Source organism: Mirounga leonina, unplaced genomic scaffold (assembly GCF_011800145.1).
Source record: "Mirounga leonina isolate KUSES-001 unplaced genomic scaffold, KU_Mleo_1.0 Mir_129, whole genome shotgun sequence".
NCBI lineage: Eukaryota > Metazoa > Chordata > Mammalia > Carnivora > Phocidae > Mirounga > Mirounga leonina.
The window spans coordinates 14,243,601-14,264,252 of NW_023270323.1; the positions used below are offsets into that span (position 1 = coordinate 14,243,601).

Below are 20,652 nucleotides of genomic sequence, written 5' to 3' on the forward strand. Positions count from 1 at the left end.
TTATATTGAGGGTTTATTTCTGGTCTCTTGGAATAGTGTTACATTTTATTTTTTAATCCTTCAGATCATTACCATTCATAAAACAGAAATTATGTGAAAAATCTTTTTTTTTTTTTTAATATTTTATTTATTTATTTGTCAGAGAGAGGGAACACAAGCAGGAGGAGCAGGCAGAGGGAGAAGCAGGCTCCCCGCTGAGCAAGGAGCCGGATGCGGGGCTCGATCCCAAGACCCTGGGATCACGACCTGAGCTGAAGGCAGACACTTAACCGACTGAGCCACCCAGGCATCCCGTGAAAAATCTTTTCATATCAATAGTGATTTTGCTCAAATGAAGGCAAGAAACTTAATCTTAGGTAATAAACACGTAATTCTACACATCTGTCTTCAAGGTGTTAGCCAAACATGGCTACCATACAACAAAACCCAGAAATGTGCAATACTAACTCAGTTCAGGAGTCTGGTATTTTGCTGACTTTTAATCATTTGAGAAACATAGCTTTATCACAGACCTGTACCCCTGAAACAAATAATACATCATATGTTAACAAAAAAATTAATAAAAAAAGAAACATAGCTTTACATATTTGTGTGTGGAATACTGTCAAGCCCTGGTCTTCGCACTCCCCTTACTATTTACATCAAATGACCCAACACAGCATGGCTTACAGATCATTAAACTGTCAGAACAATGTTCACAATCAGTGTATCCATTAAATTACCCTGAGTCCTTAATTTTCTAAAAGTTAGCAAACCTTCAAAGAAACCCAAGCCATCCCACCCCCACGGGACGGACCATCACTGGAGTGTTCTAGAAGAGGGAGTCTCTGAAAGGGGTACTAGTATTCTAGAAGTTTCAATGAGTTAAAGGCTTTGAAACCATAAACACGGCATTTCCATTGTGCTATTACAATGACATAAGCAATGCTTCTATTCTGTCAGCACTGTTCATTTTTTATAGTTTGCATATATGCCTCGGATCGCTCAGCAGCAGCTGGCCACCCAAATTTGCTTTATGGTGCTCTGCAACGGTGTCAACACCGAGGACGAAGTCTGACGCCGAAGTCACGGTGCGACCCCGACGGCGCCGCCAGGGAAGAACCCAAGGGGCCCCGGCCCGGCCCGCCACAGCCACCCAGCCGCACCCTCCCAGCCGGAGAACGCGCGCGCCTCCCTAGGCCCGCTCCCTCGGCGGAGCGCGCGGCATCTGGTGCGCCGGCGCAGGCCCCGCCTACTCGCTCGGCCCCGCCTTGCCGCCGCGACGCATAAGGACCCCGGCCTGGCGCGCCCCGTCTCCGCACCCTCTCGCGGCGCTTCGCTTGCGGAAGCATGGAGGGCGAGAGCACGTCCGCGGTGCTCTCCGGCTTTGTGCTCGGCGCGCTCGCTTTCCAGCACCTCAACACCGACTCGGACACGGTGAGCCGAGGGGCGAGGCGGGCTCCGGCGTCGCCTCGGAAGAGGCCCCGCGCGCCGGCGCCCCCCGCTGCCGTTTCCCCGGTCCCTGCCCACGAGCTCCCCGACGGCGCCCCACCGGCTCTCTGCCCTGGCGCTCTGCCTTCTCCCGCTCCTGGGCCGTCCTAAGTGTACCTCCCTCCCGCCAAGTCTTTTCCGAGGCTAGCCCTCCCTCTTCTAACCCGTATTTATTTCTTCGCCCGGACCGGAGTGTCCCACACGCCCCCGTTGCTCTCTTCCAGCAGTCTCCCTTTTTTTCTGGTTAAACTTGGTTGGGAAGGGATGGAAAGTTCACAGCGTTCTCCCACTACGCTAGGAAGGTGGCGGATTAACTTTCCGTTTTCCCTCACTACCGCCAGTAGTTTTCAAAGACAGCTGAATTTTTCGTGCACAGCACCCACTGTGCGTGTTTGTTGAAATGGTAGGCTAGTGAGGGAATTGTAGGGGATGCATCCAGTGCCTGTTTTCGGGGAAGGCTTAGTGGATGATAAAGTCTAATTTGGTATATCAGATATCTGACTTTTGTTTGCATTGGTATTGAATTTATGAAATTGTGCAGCCTTAGTTCCTTTTCTGATGAATTCAATTATAATGGAAACATTTGTTTATCCTCAAATATTAATTATTATTTTATACTTCTGCCAGGTTCAAAATCTCTGGATGAAGTAGCTTTTTAAATACGGTACACGTTTTAAAAAACTTTTATGAAATCAGAAAACTTTGAGCCTGATAAGTAGTGTCTTAGATTTAAGTGCTTAGTATGCTAGTACAGTTTAGAGAATACCATACCGATCAAAACCTACTGATTTCTGCTAAATATTGTGCCCTTCATTTTATAACGTCTCTTTTCTCTAAAATTGTTTTTTGGCACAATCCTGATAAGGTTGGAATTGGTATCTTTCATGTGTCCAATTTTAAATAACCTTGTGGATTAACACCCAGCTAAGAGCAAATATATGGCGATTTAAAATGTGTGCGATGGTGGAAATCTTTTTGGAATGCCTTAGTGTGAATATAAACAGAATGGGTCCTTAAGTCTGTGTAGCTTAAAATATTAGCCCTTGGGAAGTACCATAGTGTTAAATAGGCCCTTAGTTCTTATATCTTTTTCCTAACATCTTTAAAAGGTGGCTTTCTGGATAGCTGTACTTGCGTTGACCCTGCTTCCTTTCCCAGGGTTTGTCTGCAACACTGGACTATAGAGTTCTGGATTGTTACCCCGACACTCCAGTAAAGACATCCAGTTATTGAAACATTCTATTTGTGGGGTTTATTTTTTTTAAATGGGGGGGCATTCTTAACTAATTATGAAGAAGATAAAATCTTTATTGTCTGTTAAGCATATTGGGTCTTTAAATGTGCCAAGTGAAATAATTGAAAAATCTGAAATTCAAAGATACTATTACTGTTGTGGCAAATGCTTGCATTTTAAAAACAAACAGGGCTCGTAGCTCGCCTTTTAGAAATCAGACCGAATTCCCAGATCTTTAGTCTTTTGTACAATTTTTAATCTAAAAACACTAATCATTGTGTCGTTTCATAGCTCAGAAGCATCCACTGGCTTCCAGAAGCACGTGCCATTAATCCAGAGTCCTTGACTAATTATTTGGGATGTTCCATTATCGGCGCTATTCCTATCTATCTATGATTTCATTACTCAGAAACGGGAGCCTTCTCTGTTCCAAGGCAAACTGCTCTGCTGCTCCTCCTTCAAACATTGTGTGCTCATTTCTGGCTTTAAGCCTTTTATGTTCCAGGTGTGGTAAAATCACAGTGGTATTTACAATCTCTTCCACTCATTTTATTATTTTATTTATAGTCGCTCTTCTGTTCATGTTTCCCAACTACACTGGAAGTGCACCTGGTCTTTCTTTTGGGTACCTGGGGCTGTAGCACACACTCCCCGTATACATTGTGAAACACTTAGGAAATACTGGTTAGTTAAATGACTGAGTAGTTGATTCAATCACGGTATTCCATATACTGCTTATTTTTATCCTTATAGGAAGGTTTTCTTCTTGGGGAAGTGAAAGGTGAAGCCAAGAATAGTATTACTGATTCCCAAATGGATGATGTTGAAGTTATTTATACAATTGGTGAGTCACTTATTTCTGTGTCTCTTATATTTGGTGCTTTATGCTGAACAGGATCAGCATAAATTAGTTTTTAAATTGTTTTAAGAAACAGATAAAACATTTTAAAGCCAATTTTATTGCATTCATTTCTCAATTAAAATTATGGCCATGGCCTGCTAAATAAAGCAAGATAGAGTGTGGGACATAGAATGCAGATAAGACTACTGGGGGAAAAGGATGGAATAGCTCCTGCTTATATTTAAGTGGCACAGAGATGGCCCAGCAAAAGGAGAAGGAACCAGCAAGTGAAGACCAAAAAAAGATAAAACAGTTCGGACAAAAACATGAAATGCTGCAGAAAAGTTGGAAGAGGAGAACTGAAAAAACTGTGATTAGATCACTGAAAACCCTAAGTAACTTGTGGAGTATAAGGCCAGCCAGCAGAGAGGTTGAGGAGTGGGTGGTGAAGCACCTGCAGCAGATGGCAGCTGTTCTTTCAGGAAGAAGGGAAAAGGGAGCTTTAAAATATATAGGGGGTTTTCTGATTACCTAATATACGTTTTTTTCTAAGCATATTTTGAAAAACAAAATTGGTGATGTGCTTTATAAAAAATGTGGCATGATGACATCAGACTGTGTCATGACCACTTTCCCATGTTAAACAAGCCTCTAAGTATCACTGTTTTTTTTTTTTTTTTTTTTTTAAAGATTTTATTTATTTATTTGACAGAGAGAGAGATAGCGAGAGAGGGAACACAAGCAGGGGGAGCGGGAGAGGGAAAAGCAGGCCTCCCGTGGAGCAGGGAGCCCGATGTGGGACTCGATCCCAGGACCCTGGGATCGTGACCTGAGCCGAAGGCAGATGCTTAATGACTGAGCCACAGGCACCCCTAAGTATCACTGTTTTAACTGCATTGTATTCTGTATGTGATTTCAACAGTCCTTTAAATAAATTATAATCAGTTGTTTCCAGTTTTTCATTTTCATAAATTATACCACAGTAAACATCCTTACACATTTTTCTACATTTATTATGCATAAATTTCTGGGGGTGGTATTATGGTATCAAAGGGTTTGAGCATTTTTAAGATTCTTGATCTGTATTAGCAAATTGCTTTGCAGAAAGATTGTATCGGTTTATAGTCCTGTGTGTCACTTTCCGTTTGCCACTTTAAAAGGTTAAAACTGGAAGTATATATGTAAATTTACATCTGTATATAAATGTAGTATATGTGTGTAAAGTAAATATATAAAGTCAATTCAGTCTCATTAGAGTCTCTTCTGTGGCAACCCGTTTTACGAGTATTTTTTTACTCATTAACAATACACATGTATATAAATGTATATATATTTTTATTTACACAAATGGGATTATACTATACGTGGATAAATATTTCCAAGATAAATATCTCTACTGATACTGTTCTATTAGTGTAGAATAGTATCAATGTGTATAGTTTGCCCTTCTTTCTAATGGATCTGTATTCTCGCTATATCTGTATACTGCAAATGAACGACTTCCTTTTTTTTGTTAATACAAAACAGTATAATGATAAACACTTTATGGTGCATATATGTCTGTGCCTTGAGTCTATTGGAAAGTCAGATTCCTTGTAGATCATTGCCTTTGGAAAAGTCATGCTATTTTAAGACTCCTCCACAATATGTAAAAGTGCCAGTACTAGGTATTATCCAATTTTTTAATCTTTGCCAATTTGATAAATGAAAGTAATTTTAATTTGTATTTCTTAATTACAAATGAAGTTGTTTATTTCTTTGGGGGCAGCTTTCGTTTTTTTGAAAAGGACAGGCCTGTTGCATGCTTCAACTATATTTCTGCTGAACTATTTTGCTTTTTCTTACTGATTTGTAATACCATGTTACAACTTAAGGTAACTGGTCTTTTGTCCTGTGTTACACATGTTTATACAGTTGGTAATTTTATTTTGTTAATGATGTTTTTTACATCATTTATTTTTTTTTAAGATTTATTTATTTGAGCGGGGAGGGGCAGAGGAAGAGAAAATCTTAAGCAGGCTCCACGCTGACACTCAGCCTGGAACCCACCCAGGGCTTAAATTTCAGGACCCTGAGATCATGACTGAGCCAAAACCAAGAGTCAGATGCTTACCAACCGAGCCATCCAGGCGCCCCCAGATACAAGCTTTTTTTTTTTTTTTTTAAGATTTTATTTATTTATTTGAGACAGAATGAGAGAGACAGAGAGCACATGAGAGGGGGGGAGGGTCAGAGGGAGAAGCAGACTCCCTGCCGAGCAGGGAGCCTGATGCGGGACTCGATCCTGGGACTCCAGGATCATGACCTGAGCCGAAGGCAGTCACTCAACCAACTGAGCCACCCAGGTGCCCCCAGATACAAGCTTTTTAAAAGCAAACCCTTGGGGGCATTTTTCCCCCTAATTGTAATTGGCATGCTGCCCAAAGTAATCAAACATATTTTAAGGAGTTAATTAAGCAATCATTTATTGAGCAACTCCATTGTGCTGGGAACAATGCTAAGCATCAGGGTATTAGGCAAGTGCTGTAGGATTCCACTTAAGTATTTGCCCAGATTATTTTAAAATGTTGGATCACTAGATGACTAACAAGTAAAATCCAGAATCACCAAATCACACTGCTTTGGTTAATGAGATTTTCATCATAACACATTTTCAAACACACACCAGCATGTTTGGCCAGTTATCAGTAACAGACTATTTCTGTTAAGCTTTGTTTTGTTTTTCAGACAGGGATTTATCTGAGGATAACACATTTGCTAGAAAAATGTCTAAAGAGAATAATCACTTTTCCTTTTCTAAATAGACTGAATTATTTTTATTAATATACACATAAAGTTATTGAAATGGTGATTTCATGTAGTTTTCTCTTTAAAGATGGCACTTGCAGGTACAAACATGCAGAGATGTCTCCAGCCTTCAGATATTTACTTGAAGAGATTGTTCAACAGCAGTTTGGGTTTTTTTGTTTGTTTTTTAAAGATTTTATTTATTTATTTGATAGAGCACAAGCAGGGGGAGCTGCAGGCAAAGGGAGAGGGAGAAGCAGGCTTCCTGCTGAGCAGAGAGCCCGATGTGGGGCTCAATCCCAGAACTCTGGGATCACGACCTGAGCCGAAGGCAGATGCTTAACCGACTAAGCCACTCAGGTGCCCCTCAACAGCAGTTTGATAATGGGTTTCCTCATCTAGCTGAAGAGTCACAAATTCTCTGTAACCAAACGGATGTCTTTGATTTAAGTGACTAAAAAAATTTCTAGTGATCTGGCTAGGATATGCGCAAAGAAGAGACACACAAATAGGACATGTCACGGGAACGATCTGAAATAGATGATTGCTGTTACAGTGATCCAGTAAATGCTATCTGGTAAAATTTGATTTTTGACACAAGGGACACTTAAAAGTGGAAAGCCTAGAAGAACTTGTTTTCGCTTTGTTGTTCTTAAAATAATCTCTGCACCCAATGTGGGGCTCAGATTCACAACCTTGAGGTCAAGAGTTGCATGCTCTGCCTACTGAGCCAGCCAGGCACCCCAGAACTTGTATTCTCTTGACAGGTTTCTGTGTTATCAGGTGTGAATGTTTCACTCCTACTCTTCCTTCAATAACTTTGAAAGATCTGAAAATTTGGAATGATAGAGGGAACACCATATTCATCTTGATGTTTCTTACAAGATTTATAATGGTGTCTTATGCAATAGAATTTCATCTCTTTCGCACAGAATTTAGATGTATTTTTGTTGACAAGAATAAAACTCACTTCTGAAAAGACACTGGGGTTTTTTTTTTTTCCTTAGTCTGTAGTTAACATTGACAAATCCTTTATGAAGCAACTACTTGGAATAACAGAAGATAATCCATTTAGCAGCTGTTGTTGTCAACTGGGTAAAATTAGAGCATAACCTTTTTAGAACTCAATGAAAATATAGCAACTTTTTAATTTATCTCTTGTGTTGCCGTTCATTATTAAACCTGTTTAGAGGGAATGTAGTGTTCTAGTTAAGACTGAGGCACTGGGTTTGAATTTTAGCCCTCCCATTCTGTCTGTTACCTCATCTTTAAATGGAAGGAATGATATAACATCTGTGTCATAGGTTTGTTGTGAGAATTAAATGAGACAGTGTTAAAGTACTTCTTTGCTCAATATATGCTATTCATATATGAAGTCCTCAATATATGCTATTCAAATGATAATTAATGTAATCATAGCAAAAAATTCCTTTTTTCCAGACATCCAGAAATATATTCCATGCTATCAGCTTTTCAGGTAAGTAGTAAGAGCAAGTAAGTGATCCATTGTGAAAATTACTTTCTGCAAATGAAGTAATTTTTATTTATTTTTATTTTTATTTTTTATATATTTTTTAAAGATTTTTGTTTATTTATTGAGAGAGAGAGTGATAGAGAGAGCATGAGAGGGGGAAGCAGACTCCCTGCCGAGCAGGGAGCCTGATGCGGGACTCGATCCCGGGACTCCAGGATCATGACCTGAGCCGAAGGCAGTCGCTTAACCAACTGAGCCACCCAGGCGCCCTGAAGTAATTTTTAACAAAACATCTATCAGTTTATACGTGGTGGTACTGGTGAAAATGAAAAGACTTCTGAAAAAATACCTGAAAATTCACTTGTTCATTTCAACCCTAATAGTTCTTTCTCTGTATTTATATGCTTGCTTTAGCTGGTCTCCACTGACTCTCCCAGGTACCAGTTTACCTAGAGGATTGCTTTTCTCACAGAGTCACCTCATTGCATATTATAAGCTCAGTGACATGTTCTCATACATCAACAGCAGCCCTTTTTTCTACTCTTTTATTCAGCTTATTTCATTATTTGTTTTCTCACTTACTACATATTTAATGTAATCTTTTGTCTGTTAACTGGTTAGGTTCTTTATCCAGCCTGCTTCCTATTGCCTTCCTATGGTGAAAATTTGTGTTATTAGTCCTACAGATAGTAATAGTACTGCAGCCCTAATAGGCTCTGATATTTTTTAAAAACTTTTCTTTGAGGTATAATATATATAGAAAAGTACACGCATAAATGAATTTTCATAAACACCTGTAACCATAATATGGTGTAGTTTTAACTTTATGATTTATATAAACTACTTGAAAAATCAGCATTTCTATCTTAGATATACCGTATGTACACTAAGGTTGTATAAGAATTGCAGTAGAGCAAACAGTAAAGGTGAAAAAGTTCTGTGGTTGCAGGTGACAGAAATCAAGGCTTCATGTGGTCTTAAACTGCTGTACCAAAAAGAGATAGATCTTGAATAGTGCTTTACATACAATGGACATAGAAAAATACTTGTGGAATGAGGGATTCTTGGTGGAGAGTCTTAAAAAGTACTTCCTTAAGGGACTCTGGACCAGTAAAAGATTAGGAAGGAAGAGTGAAAAGAAAAAGTGATTCAAAATCTACTGGCAACTGTCTTAAATAATTATACCAACTTAATAGTCTTAGAATGGAGGAAGCCCATCTGGTCCAATGATGATCAGCCTTTTAGCCTCAGCCTTTTAGCTTTACAAGATGAAGGGGAGGGAAGCATAAGGAGAACCACCTGAAAAGGCTGGCATTCAGTAAAGTTTTCTACACACTTCATTTTCCCTTAGTAAAACAATAGGCCTAAAAAGTTCATGTTACAACCAATGCCACAGAACTGGTTAATGGTAGGGCACAAACTAGAAGAATGAGGATTTCGTCAGTTCTAATCCAACAGCATACCATGATGTCTCTTCCTTGTTTTAAATAATACAGGTAAACATGTTAAAGCCTTTTGATACCATATTTCTTGGAGTCCCAGTTGGATAAGCTTTAATGCCCAGTTTTATGTGCTAATACAGAGGGTGCCAAAATATGGCCCATTTTTATAGGGCCATCTATGAATAGTTAATATATTTTTTAAGCATTGTTTAAAAAACAAAAAGAGGGATGCCTGGGTGGCTCAGATGGTTGAGCATCTGTCTTTGGCTCGGGTCATGATCCCAACATCCTGGGATTGAGCTCTTCATCGGGCTCCCTGCTTGGTGGAGAGCCTGCTTCTCCCTCTGCCTCCCTTTCCCCTGCTTGTGCTCTCTCGCTCTCTGTCAAATAAATAAATAAAATCTTTAAATAAAATAAAATAAATAAATAAAAAACAAAAAGAACAACAGAGGAACATGCAGCAGAGACTGTCCAACAAAGCCTAAAATACTTACTCTCTGGCCCTTTACAGAAAAGTTTGCCAACCCTTTTCTAATAACATTGTTTCTCAAAGTTTTCCATTGAATAACACCGAATCCCTTACCCAGAATCTGGAGGAAACATCTGGAAAACAATCCATTGAAGCCTAAAACTCACTTAAAAAATTACGCAGTTTAACATGAATTCTGCACAATATCTTTCTATATAAAAATGGCCCCACTTGCCAGGAACTTCACATAAAGTCAGTGTTTGCACGGAGTGTACACTGTTATCCTGTTGTTTCTTATATGCCCAGTGTATTTAGCCTTATGCCCCAGTTTGAGAAGTGGGCCATGCTAGAGAAATACAGGAATAAACTTGTATTTAATTTTTTTTTTTAGATTTTATTTATTTGAGAGAGACAGAGATAGTGAGATAGAGAGCACAAGTGGGGAGGAGAGGGAGAAGCAGGCTCCCCACAGAGCAGGGAGCCCGATGCAGGACTCGATCCCAGGACCCCGGGATCATGACCCGAGCCGAAGGCAGTTGCTTAACCGACTGAGCCACCCAGGCGCCCCAGAATAAACTTGTATTTAGAGTATTCATGTTAGAATAATAAACAGGTAAAGTGGAAGGATCTGTTTGATCAGTTGAAACCCCCTTTTGATAAGTGGAACACTCCATTTTGTCTATTTTCCCATTAAAATTTTTTGATGGAAAATTTTTAATGAAAGTCTTTGTAAGTTAAAAAAAAAAACATTGCTTATTAGGATATATTTTTTTTCAGTTTGACATAACTACGTTTTTTCAGTACAGAATAGAATTACCAGTAAAAGCCTATTACAGTGAGTATTATTTATAAAGGATTTTGCATAACAGGTATTTCACTATCATAGAAAAGAATATTGTTGATCTCAGTGAATGTTAAAAGGAGGAAAATATGCAATCCCTTTTATTGAAGAAGGAAGAAAGCCGGAAGTAAACACTTTAGAATCTTTTAGAATTATCTTTCAATTCTCCCTACATCTTTGACATTCCAACAGAACAAAGACCACTAAACTAAACTAACATCTAAACCCCCTTGTCCCCCCGCAAAAAAAAAAAAAAACCCAAAACCAACCAGCTCCTAAAGTGCTTCTCAACTTGATAGAAGTATATAGCTTTTGGAATTAGCAATGAATAAACTGTCTTTTTGTTGTGTTTCATTACTCACACATTCTTTTGTATGTATCAATATTTTTAAAAAAGTTTTAATAAGTGAATTGTGAACTGGCTATGTAGACTTTTAAAACTTCTTATATTTAATGGATAGTTTGTTTTGTTTTAGGCTTAAAAAAATGTGATGCCCAAACTTATTTCTTGAAATTTCTCCACTCCTTTTCCTTTCTCGTTGCTTATGGGCCTCATATTTCAACCACTTTAAGTCTGTTAATTTGAGAAATTTCTCTGTTTTTAGAATTTCATCTGACCAGCAAGTGGGTATATGGATTTTGGTTGGGTAAGGAGTAACTAAAATTAAAAGTGCTAGTAAAATCATATTTTTAGTCTATTTGTAATGCCTTTAATTTTGGCTTTTACAGCTTTTATAATTCTTCTGGTGAACTAAATGAGCAAGCACTGAAGAAAATATTATCAAGTGTCAAAAAGGTATTCCCTGACTTACCTTTTGTTTTTTGTTTGGTATTATATGTATTATTTTCAGCTCTGAAAAAACGTGTAATACTTTAACAGAACTTTCAAGCAGCACTTACTTGTCTTCACAGTGTCCTATAAGCAGGTGAGGAAAGGCTTGTTCTTTCTGGAAATTCAAAGTTTTGCTCTGAGAACAAAACTAGTCATTAAAAGTATTAATCTTGGTCTCATCCTCAAATATTTTAATTAGCATTGATCTCTTTCTCTTCTACATTCCTACCATACCCCTTTCCAGTGCCATTTATTCTTTTTTTTTTTTTTAAAGATTTTATTTATTTATTTGAGAGCGAGAGAATGAGAGAGAGCACATGAGAGGGGGAGGGTCAGAGGGAGAAGCAGACTCCCTGCTGAGCAGGGAGCCCGATGCGGGACTCGATCCAGGAACTCCAGGATCATGACCTGAGCCGAAGGCAGTTGCTTAACCAACTGAGCCACCCAGGCGCCCCCAAGTGCCATTTATTCTAGTACCTAATTCATTACTGTTCTTTTACATAGCTGCAGTTACTAGCACTTTGCTATATAGAACCTCATTGGAACCCTCCACACATACGTGGTGTTTAGTTAAGACTTGTTGAGTGATCAAAATAGGGTTTTTTTTTTCAAATACATAATGGGGCGGGGGGGGGATACTTTCTTTTTAAAACATTTTGATCTTTGAGTTGAGAATAAAAGTAGATTCAGTAAAAGGAGTTTCTTTTAAAAACCATCCTTTGATGAAAATGCTTTGGACTTCCCCCCACAATTATATTTGGATATTTAAAATGTACCTGTAAAAACGTTTTAGTTTTAAAAAGAAGAGAACTCATTTTAATTTCCTCTAGTGCAGATATAAAACTTAGTTGCTAAAGTTGTCACACAGAGATCTCTAAGCAAAGTGGTTGTTTTTCTCTTATAATTATTAAGTTCCCTGTGAATGAGATTTATTTTTCCAGTTTAAAAACATTTAGTAATAACTAACAAATTTGTTCAGCAGATGTTACAGTTTATAAAACCATTTAATATGATCTTACTCAATTTTGAAACCAACTCTGTGGGGTAGGTGATATCATTCCCATATAAATTTCAGTTAAAAGTTGTTGGGTTCAGTTTACTTATTTAGCAAACCAAGTACCCAAACAGGAAGTTAACTTGTTTTCCTTGACATTTTCTTCATTTAAATTTTGACTAAAGACTAAAAATAGCAAAAACCATAAAGAAACTAGAGGAAGTTAGGAATTTTTTTCTCTATATTGACTAAAATAGTAGCCCTGTAACTGGATGGAAAGTAATTTGACTGTAAGTCAGTTTGCATACTTTAAAAGTAAAGTGTAGGGGCACCTGGGTGGCTCAGTAGGTTGGGTGAGCCTTTGGCTGGGGTCATGATCCTAGGGTCCTGGGATCGAGCTCCACCCCGTCGGGCTCCCGGATTGGCGGGGAGTCTGCCTCTCCGTCTGCACCTCCCCTGGCTCGTGCTTGCTTGCTTTCTCGCTCTCTCTCAAACAAAATCTTTAAAAAAATAAATAAAAAAAAAAGTAAAGTGTATACTTAAGTTTGTGCTTTGTTTATAAATTTAAGAAAGCCATTTTTAAGGCTGTCAACTTTATTGCTTAATTATGATAGTAAGACACATAGTAATTTTAACCATTAAGGTATATACCTGATTTTTTTTTTTTCTTTGTATTTTCTCTCAGACTGTGGTTGGTTGGTACAAATTCCGACGTCATTCAGACCAGATCATGACATTTAGAGAGAGACTGCTTCACAAAAACTTACAAAATCATCTTTCAAGTCGGGAACTTGTTTTTCTACTGTTAACACCAAGTATAATAACAGAAAGCTGCTCTACTCATCGGCTGGAGCATGCCTTATATAAACCTCAGAAGGGGTAAATGTTGGCCAGTCACTGGCAATTTAAGTTAATAGGAAAATATACCCAATGTTTGCATTGTACTTTTTGCCTCTTACCAAGTATTTTCAAATATTGTTGCATTAGATTGTCACAATAACCCTCCGAAGTTGGTCTACCATGTTTCTTTATAGATGGGAAAATGAAGGTTAGATAAGGAAATTAGAAGCCTAGTATGGAACGATGACGAGTGTTTTTGACACCGAGGATTTGTTATTATTTACCATAAGGTGGAAAACTGGTTGCTAAAGGACATAATATGGAACTAAGCCTCGGTACTTGAGCAGCTTTTCTCTAACCTCTGCAAGGAAGAAAGGTCATTCTTGATGGCCCACCAAAATGAGTTAACGCCCCCCCTCCCAAGTTATAGAACATTCTGATGGAATATGAGGATTAAGTAAAAGAGTTCGAAATAAGACTAATTTTATTATTCATGGAAGACAGGCTAAATCTCAACAATACTGCCTATTTTTACATGTTAAAATAGCTATTAAAGTATTATTTTCACACAACTATCTTACACTGTGCACATTTCACCACTTTTGAAAGCCATTTGCCTCAAGTCAGTAAATTCTATCTCAGGTAAGTAGTATGGAATGGTTTTTTTTTTGTTTTTTAATCTTGTAGGGGAAAGGTACTCTGTATATAATATATATAAGTATATATAGGTATATAATAGGTGGATGCTAATATTTCACTTTAAGTTTATACTTTAAAATTTCATTTCTTCAGACTTTTTCACAGGATACCATTAGTGGTGGCCAATCTGGGCATGTCCGAACAACTGGGTTATAAAACCGTGTCAGGTTCCTGTGAGTCCACTGGTTTTAGCCGAGCAGTAAAAACTCACAGGTGAGATTCTTCAACTGCTTTCCACTGAACTTACTCCTATTCGTTTGTTAAAATTAATTTTTTATTACATAGAATAAAAATGAAACTAATGACCACCTTACTCAAGTAAAACAGACTTTTTAATTTCTCCATATTTCCTTCTAGCACTTGTTCATTTATAATATACAAAAAAGGGGGGGTATTTTATATCCTGTATGTGTCCTCATATGTATTCTAAGAATAAGTAGCTAGTCTCAAAATAATTTTCTAAGGCAACAATTTAGATTATAAAGGCATGAGGGCGCCTGGGTGGCTCAGTCGTTAAGCGTCTGCCCTTGGCTCAGGTCATGATCCCAGCGTCCTGGGATCGAGCTCCGCATCGGGCTCCCTGCTTCGCGGGAAGCCTGCTTCTCCCTCTCCCACTCCCCCGTTTGTGTTCCCTCTCTCGCTGTGTTTCTGTCAAATAAATAAAATCTTAAAAAAAAAAAAGATTATAAAGGCATGGAATTAGAGTGGATATTAAGTAATGACAAAAATATGAGGCTTTAGCCAAGACTCACTCATCCTGTAGGGTGCTGAGCTATAACTTTTTTGTGTTCATTAAGGGAATATTTAATGTCAGAAATAACACTGGTACTATAGAGTGCTTACTCGAGTGGAAACAGAATAAGGGACTAGATTTTTATTTATTTTTGTGTCCCCACAAGGATTAACCATTTTATAGAAACTGAATACCATATTTCACTGATTCTGAGACGCAGTTTTACATCTCAAATTGGGATATTTTACAAACTATGCCTTAGCCCTTTTTTTTTTCCTTTTTGGTATGTAAAATAATGTTGCCTCTTTCAGTGATGACTTAAATTCAATAAAATATTTTTTAAATTGACTGGTCCCCATTGCCAAGAAAGAAACCTTTTCAACCCCTCTCTCCTTCAGTCTTTATTTTTACTTAACCTCTTTTGAGTCCTGGCCATAGTCCTTAAGAGGCTTCAAAGTCTGCTAATATGAAGATATATGAACTAAGGTTTCTTTTTTTTTTTTTCTTTTCAAAGATTTTATTTATTTATTTGAGAGAGAGAGAGAGGGAACACAAGCAGGGGGAGAGGGAGAAGCAGGCTTCCCGCAGAGCAAGGAGCCCGATGCGGGGCTCGATCCCAGGACCCCGGGATCATGACCTGAGCCGAAGGCAGACACTTAACCGACTGAGCCACCCAGGCGCCCCTGAACTAAATTTTCTGATTGGTTTTGCTGTGAAACAAGTAGGTTGACAAAATATGGTCCCTACAAAACCAGTAAAAAGAATCTTCTGTTGTTCCTCAACTACAAATAAGTGTTTCATTATAGCATTAAAATGACTTCTATACATTTGCCTGACAAAATGGTAATTTTTCCAGCTCTGAATTTTTTACAGAAGATGGATCTTTAAAGGAGGTACATAAAATAAATGAAATGTATGCTTCTTTACAAGAGGAATTAAAGGTAAGTTAACATATCAAACACTTAAGAGACTACTTCTGGAGTTCATATCAAATTGATAACTGAAATCTTTTAGGGATAACTTGACATTTGATTAGGTTTATATTTTTGTAGTAGTTTAGGTTCGGTAAGACCTCAATCTCAGTGGCCTACAAAAGCAAAAGTTCAGTTTCATTCACATTATATCTTGGCTGCAGCTCTCCTCTTGTTCTAAGTGCCATCTTCATTCTAGGATCCAGACTGAAGGAGTAGCCCTTATGTGGGACATGCTCTTCTCATGACAAGGGAAAAAAGCAAGAAAGCTGGTAGACATTCACAACAGCTCTTAAAACTTCTCAGAGCTGGCATGTCACTTCCACTCACTTTCATTGGCCAGATTATATATCCCTATTTCATGGCGGTAGACAGGGATATATAATTCCTTTTACAGGATAAAAAGGGAAGCAGTATTTGAGAACAGAATAATCTGCCACAGGACTGAATTCAGTCTCATTTAATCAGTTGAGTAGTAGACATCAAGATGGGACTAGCCATGTAAGAGATTAGGCCTGAGAAGGATAAAAGGGGGGAGGAGCAAGAGCGGGCAGAGAGACTTGTAATGCTGAGTCTGACACCTGAGAAAGGGGACAGGAAGGAGGACAGTTGGGTAGACAGTTTTAGACTGCAGGGCCGGAGTGGTTTCAGCCAGGCTGATGGGAGTCTCAGCAAAGTTTTCCTACTGGAATGGATTTGTACCAATACCCCACTGTGCTCAGTCAGTTAAGAGCAGCCTCTGGCTTCAGTAGTGGACCCAAAAGGATGGTAGTTGGGGCTGTTAGTCAACTATGCTTCCTCCAAATGGAGATGTGGGTAGTATATTCCATGGCCACCATACTCATCAACAAGGCACATTAAGAGAAGTAGGGTTAATACATTTTATACTACTAATATTGCTCACTGTTTTTTAATGTGAATGATAAAATGGGAATTTTAGAAACTAGAGAAACATCCAGAATCCCATCATTGTAGCATAACCATTTATACTTTGCCATATTTTCTAATTTTTTGTATATATGTATAAAGTATATACATACTTATACATAGTTGACAGTGATGGGGACTTACAAATTTGTGTCATTTTTATTTGCTGTCATTAAGCATTTTTCATTTCAAAAGCATTAAGCATTTTTGTTACATATTCTTTAGTTCTTTTTAATGGCAGTGTATTTCATATAGCAATATATTAGAACTCTTGTGTCAGAGTACTAACTCGGGCTAAAATAGGGGATGTAGAGGTATATTACAGGAACTGTAGGCAGAAAGCAGCTGAGCTTCAGGAAGGAATTGGAACCAGGAGCCGGAATGTCATCAAACTTATTTTTCCCTTTGTGTCTGCACACTGCCTTCCTTCATAGTACCTACAGATCTGTTTGTTCATTCACTGGCTAACCAGAGAACAGCATTTAGATCTGTTCAGAAGATTGGGATTTGCTAGCTGGCTGTGTGGTATCTCTGCTTGGGTCAGTTAGGGTGGAAGTTGGTAAAAGGGTTACTGGTGAACTTTTATGGCATGGTGGACAAGATCATGAGAAATAGGCTGGGCAGATATCCTAAAATGTATCCATTTTAAAACTAAGCATGAAGAAGTAAAAAAACTAACATTCTAAAACAAGATGTAACAATCTGTTACCCTATAATTGGAAATAAGTAACTTTTGATTTGATATTATACTAAGAAACATCATCTTATATAAATTTTTATTATTTACTTAAAATATATTCCCAAAATGAAATCACGGAGTCAAAGGGTATTTTAACTAGTACTTAAAACTGATGACAAGTAAGGCCAGTCTGCTTTTCAAAAGTTGTTAACTTTCACACTAATTAAAAATCTGTAATAGCTTTTTCATAACAATAAAAGTTACTTTTCCTTATTGTCAGTTTCTTAATGTTAAATGTTTGCAGTAAGCAAGCATCTCTCAAAATACTACAGTATTTTTTGTTCCAAAGTGACTGAAATACCTTTTTTATTTCTGTGTATTATCAAGCAGGTATCACTGGTGTGATAAAGCTGTGTATAAATGGAAAGTTAATACGTCTGGAAAGCATTTTATAATCTATAAAACACCATATAAGTGCTTGTTGAGTTCCTTCAGAAAATAGCAAAATAAAGTGTTTATAAAGGCTAATAATACTTGATACTGTGTACCACAAAGGACTGTCTATCATTTGTGAACCTAGCTGTAGTATACAACTTGGATTTTGTCTGTGCCCTTATTTTATTTTGCAGAGTATATGCAAGAAAGTAGAACACAGTGAGCGAGCAGTAGAGAAACTACTAAAGGACGTAACCAGACTGAAACGGGAAATTAAAAAAAGAAAACAGGCACAAATTCAAGCAGCACGTAAGTAAAAAGTTCACATATCACTACCTTCTGTGCTTTAAAAAAAAATTCTGTGTGAATTATGCTTTAAAAAAAAAATTCTCACTGATGTGAATTATGGATGAGCTGGCTATACTAACTGATCACCTACCTTAGGGTTAAAAATAATTGTTTTATTAATACTATTAAATCCTACTAAACAAAGAACTTGGTATTACTGTAGCTATACTGTATTGTTGATATTAAAAAATACAACTTAAACTTTTAGAATACAGTGGCATATAAATTAGTATTTGGGATTATGCACACCATTTTTCTCAGTTTAGAGGATCTGATATAACTGTTCAGTTAAAGTCTTTTTGACTTTACTAACAAATAGATTACAAAAGCTTTGTAGGACAAATACGGTATGTTGAACTATTGTTTTATTTTGTTTAGGAGAGAACATCGAAAAAGACCCTCAGGAGAACATTTTTCTTTGTCAAGCTTTACGGACCTTTTTTCCAGATCATGAATTTCTTCATTCATGTGTTATCTCCTTGAAAAATAGGCATATTTCTAAAAGTAGCTGTACTGCCAACCACCAACTCAATGTGATAGACAACCTGACCTTAATGGTAGAATACACTGACATTCCTGAAGCTAGTCCAGCTAGTGGTGCCCTGCAAATGATTAAACGTAAAGCTTTAGATACCAATGATGGATGGCAATTCAAGAAGTCACGGCCATTAGAGATACAAAACAAACCATCTAAAACAGATACTGATAGTAGTAATCAAGAAAAAGCATCCACAATGAGCAGCCCCGAAACAGATGAAGACATTGAAAAAATGAAGGGTTGTGGTGACTATCCACAGTCTCCTACATTTTGATCATTTTAGGCCAAAAGGACATTTTTAATTGGCTGAAGGGTAAAGCCATTTATATTGTTTTTACTATGTTCAGGTGTTTTGCAGTAATACATAAGTTCTATTACATTTATTTTTTAAAGCACTTTATTTTAAAACCATAACCTTTTTTTGTCCCCCTCCTTTGTTAAAGATTTTAAGTAATTCCTACACCCAACATGGAGCTTGAACCTACAACCCCAAGATCAAGAGTCGTATGTTCCACCAACTGAACCAGCGAGGCGCCCCCGTTTTTTGCTCCTTATACGAAACTGTTGAGGGAAAAGCTTAAATGATATTCTTTTAAACTTCTATAGCATTCTTTAGAATTGGAAAAGAAAGACTAACCTTATTTTCACAACAGAAAAAAATGTCTAAAGTTAATATGAAATGTATTTCATTTTTATCTAAGGCACCGTAATTCCTGCTCCTTAAGTTACAATAAATGGCTAGGGTTGCCAGATAAAATGCTGGACAACATGCAGTATTAGGCATTGAAAACTTACTCATTGTTTAAATGAATAATTGAATTTGAATCGGAGTTCAAATTTAATCACATGTCCTATATTTCTATTTGCTAAATCTGGCAGTTCTAATTATGGCAAAACTGTAATGTGGCACAAATATCTCTCCCTAGTCTAGAGTCTTCTACACAGAATTGAGTGAATCCAGAATTTGAGAACAGAACAAGCCTGATAATGCAGCGTGTCTGAGATCAGCAGCTGGTCAAGTAGCTGAAAAGGCCAATTAAAGTGGGACTCAAAAATGTACATATGTGTATAGGTATACATATGTCTATCACCGAGATTTCATTTTAACATAAAGCAGAATTGTACATTCATTTGTCAATCTTTTGTTGTAGGATTAGGAACTTTTCTGAGTATGCTGGTGTTCCAGTATAAATCACATCCATTATTTAACCTTTACAATTCCCAGTTTTAGTTTCTTTAAAGTGAAGAATTTAAAGAAACTTGAAAAGCAACCTGAGTACAAAATGCTTTTTTTTTTTCATTTCACAGCACCCTCCTACTTCCAACCTTCTTCAGCTGTCCTAACCACACCTAACTTGACAACTGTTTTCTTAAAACTATTTTTTTATTTCAAAAGCATTTACTTCATTTTCATTGCAGCAATAACTTTAATGCTTATACTTCATCAATACAATGACAGACAAAACTAACACAGGTCTGGGAACAAAATAGCTGCCTCTTGGCAATGCAAAACTCAACAGGTTTGAAGAGTATGGGCTTCAGTATGATTTTAAGGATGTAAAGCTCCGGTTTAATCCAGTGAATTGGTTAAGTGGAAGTTGGCTAAGAGAGCTTTTACCGTGTTTTTTGTATTTGTCTTTTCCATAATTTTGAGAATTTTCCACAAAGCCTATACATCATATGAAGCCTTTATGTTTTACTCACTGGATGAAATGCTGAACACACACTTTGACCATTGCTTTTCCATCTGCTACTTCCTAAGTGACAGAACAAATTCATAGCTACTATCAAAACTATCTTTTATCTATTTTAACATGCATTAGTTACCATGGGGTGCTAATGAAGCCCATATAACAGCAGGGATGTTCTGTACAAATAATGAGTTTCTGTTGGGATCGTTTAACTGGTTACCTAAGAAGCACTGCTGTGTAACAACACCAGGCAGAGGGAGGGGTAATAGGTTGGCAGTCTGAAGCCTAACTTAAAAATAACCACAAACAGGGGCGCCTGGGTGGCTCAGTCAGTTAAGTGTCTGCCTTCGGCCCAGGTCATGATCCCAGGGTCCTGGGATGGAGCCCTGTGTTTGGCTCCATGCTTT

The 20,652-nt window shown here is 37.7% G+C and overlaps 1 protein-coding gene across 1 annotated transcript; it reads left to right on the plus strand.

Annotated features, from left to right (window-relative positions):
- The first annotated feature begins 1,260 nt into the window (after window positions 1-1,260).
- ABRAXAS1 (abraxas 1, BRCA1 A complex subunit) lies at window positions 1,261-19,684 on the plus strand. The gene is made up of 9 exons (XM_035004614.1): window positions 1,261-1,416; window positions 3,458-3,548; window positions 7,773-7,809; window positions 11,288-11,354; window positions 13,070-13,263; window positions 14,017-14,136; window positions 15,513-15,597; window positions 17,863-17,977; window positions 18,395-19,684. Exons 1-9 carry the CDS (start codon window positions 1,330-1,332, stop codon window positions 18,826-18,828), a joined length of 1,230 nt encoding a protein of 409 aa, XP_034860505.1. The 5' UTR covers window positions 1,261-1,329; the 3' UTR covers window positions 18,829-19,684.
- The last annotated feature ends 968 nt before the right edge of the window (window positions 19,685-20,652 follow it).

Excerpts from the sequence above, each read along its gene's own strand:
- ABRAXAS1 (XM_035004614.1), top strand. The coding sequence starts at position 1,330 with ATGGAGGGCGAGAGCACGTCCGCGGTGCTCTCCGGCTTTGTGCTCGGC. Across the intron at positions 7,810-11,287 it reads CCATGCTATCAGCTTTTCAG|CTTTTATAATTCTTCTGGTG; the intron begins GTAAGTAGTAAG and ends TGGCTTTTACAG. Across the intron at positions 15,598-17,862 it reads CTTTACAAGAGGAATTAAAG|AGTATATGCAAGAAAGTAGA; the intron begins GTAAGTTAACAT and ends TTTATTTTGCAG.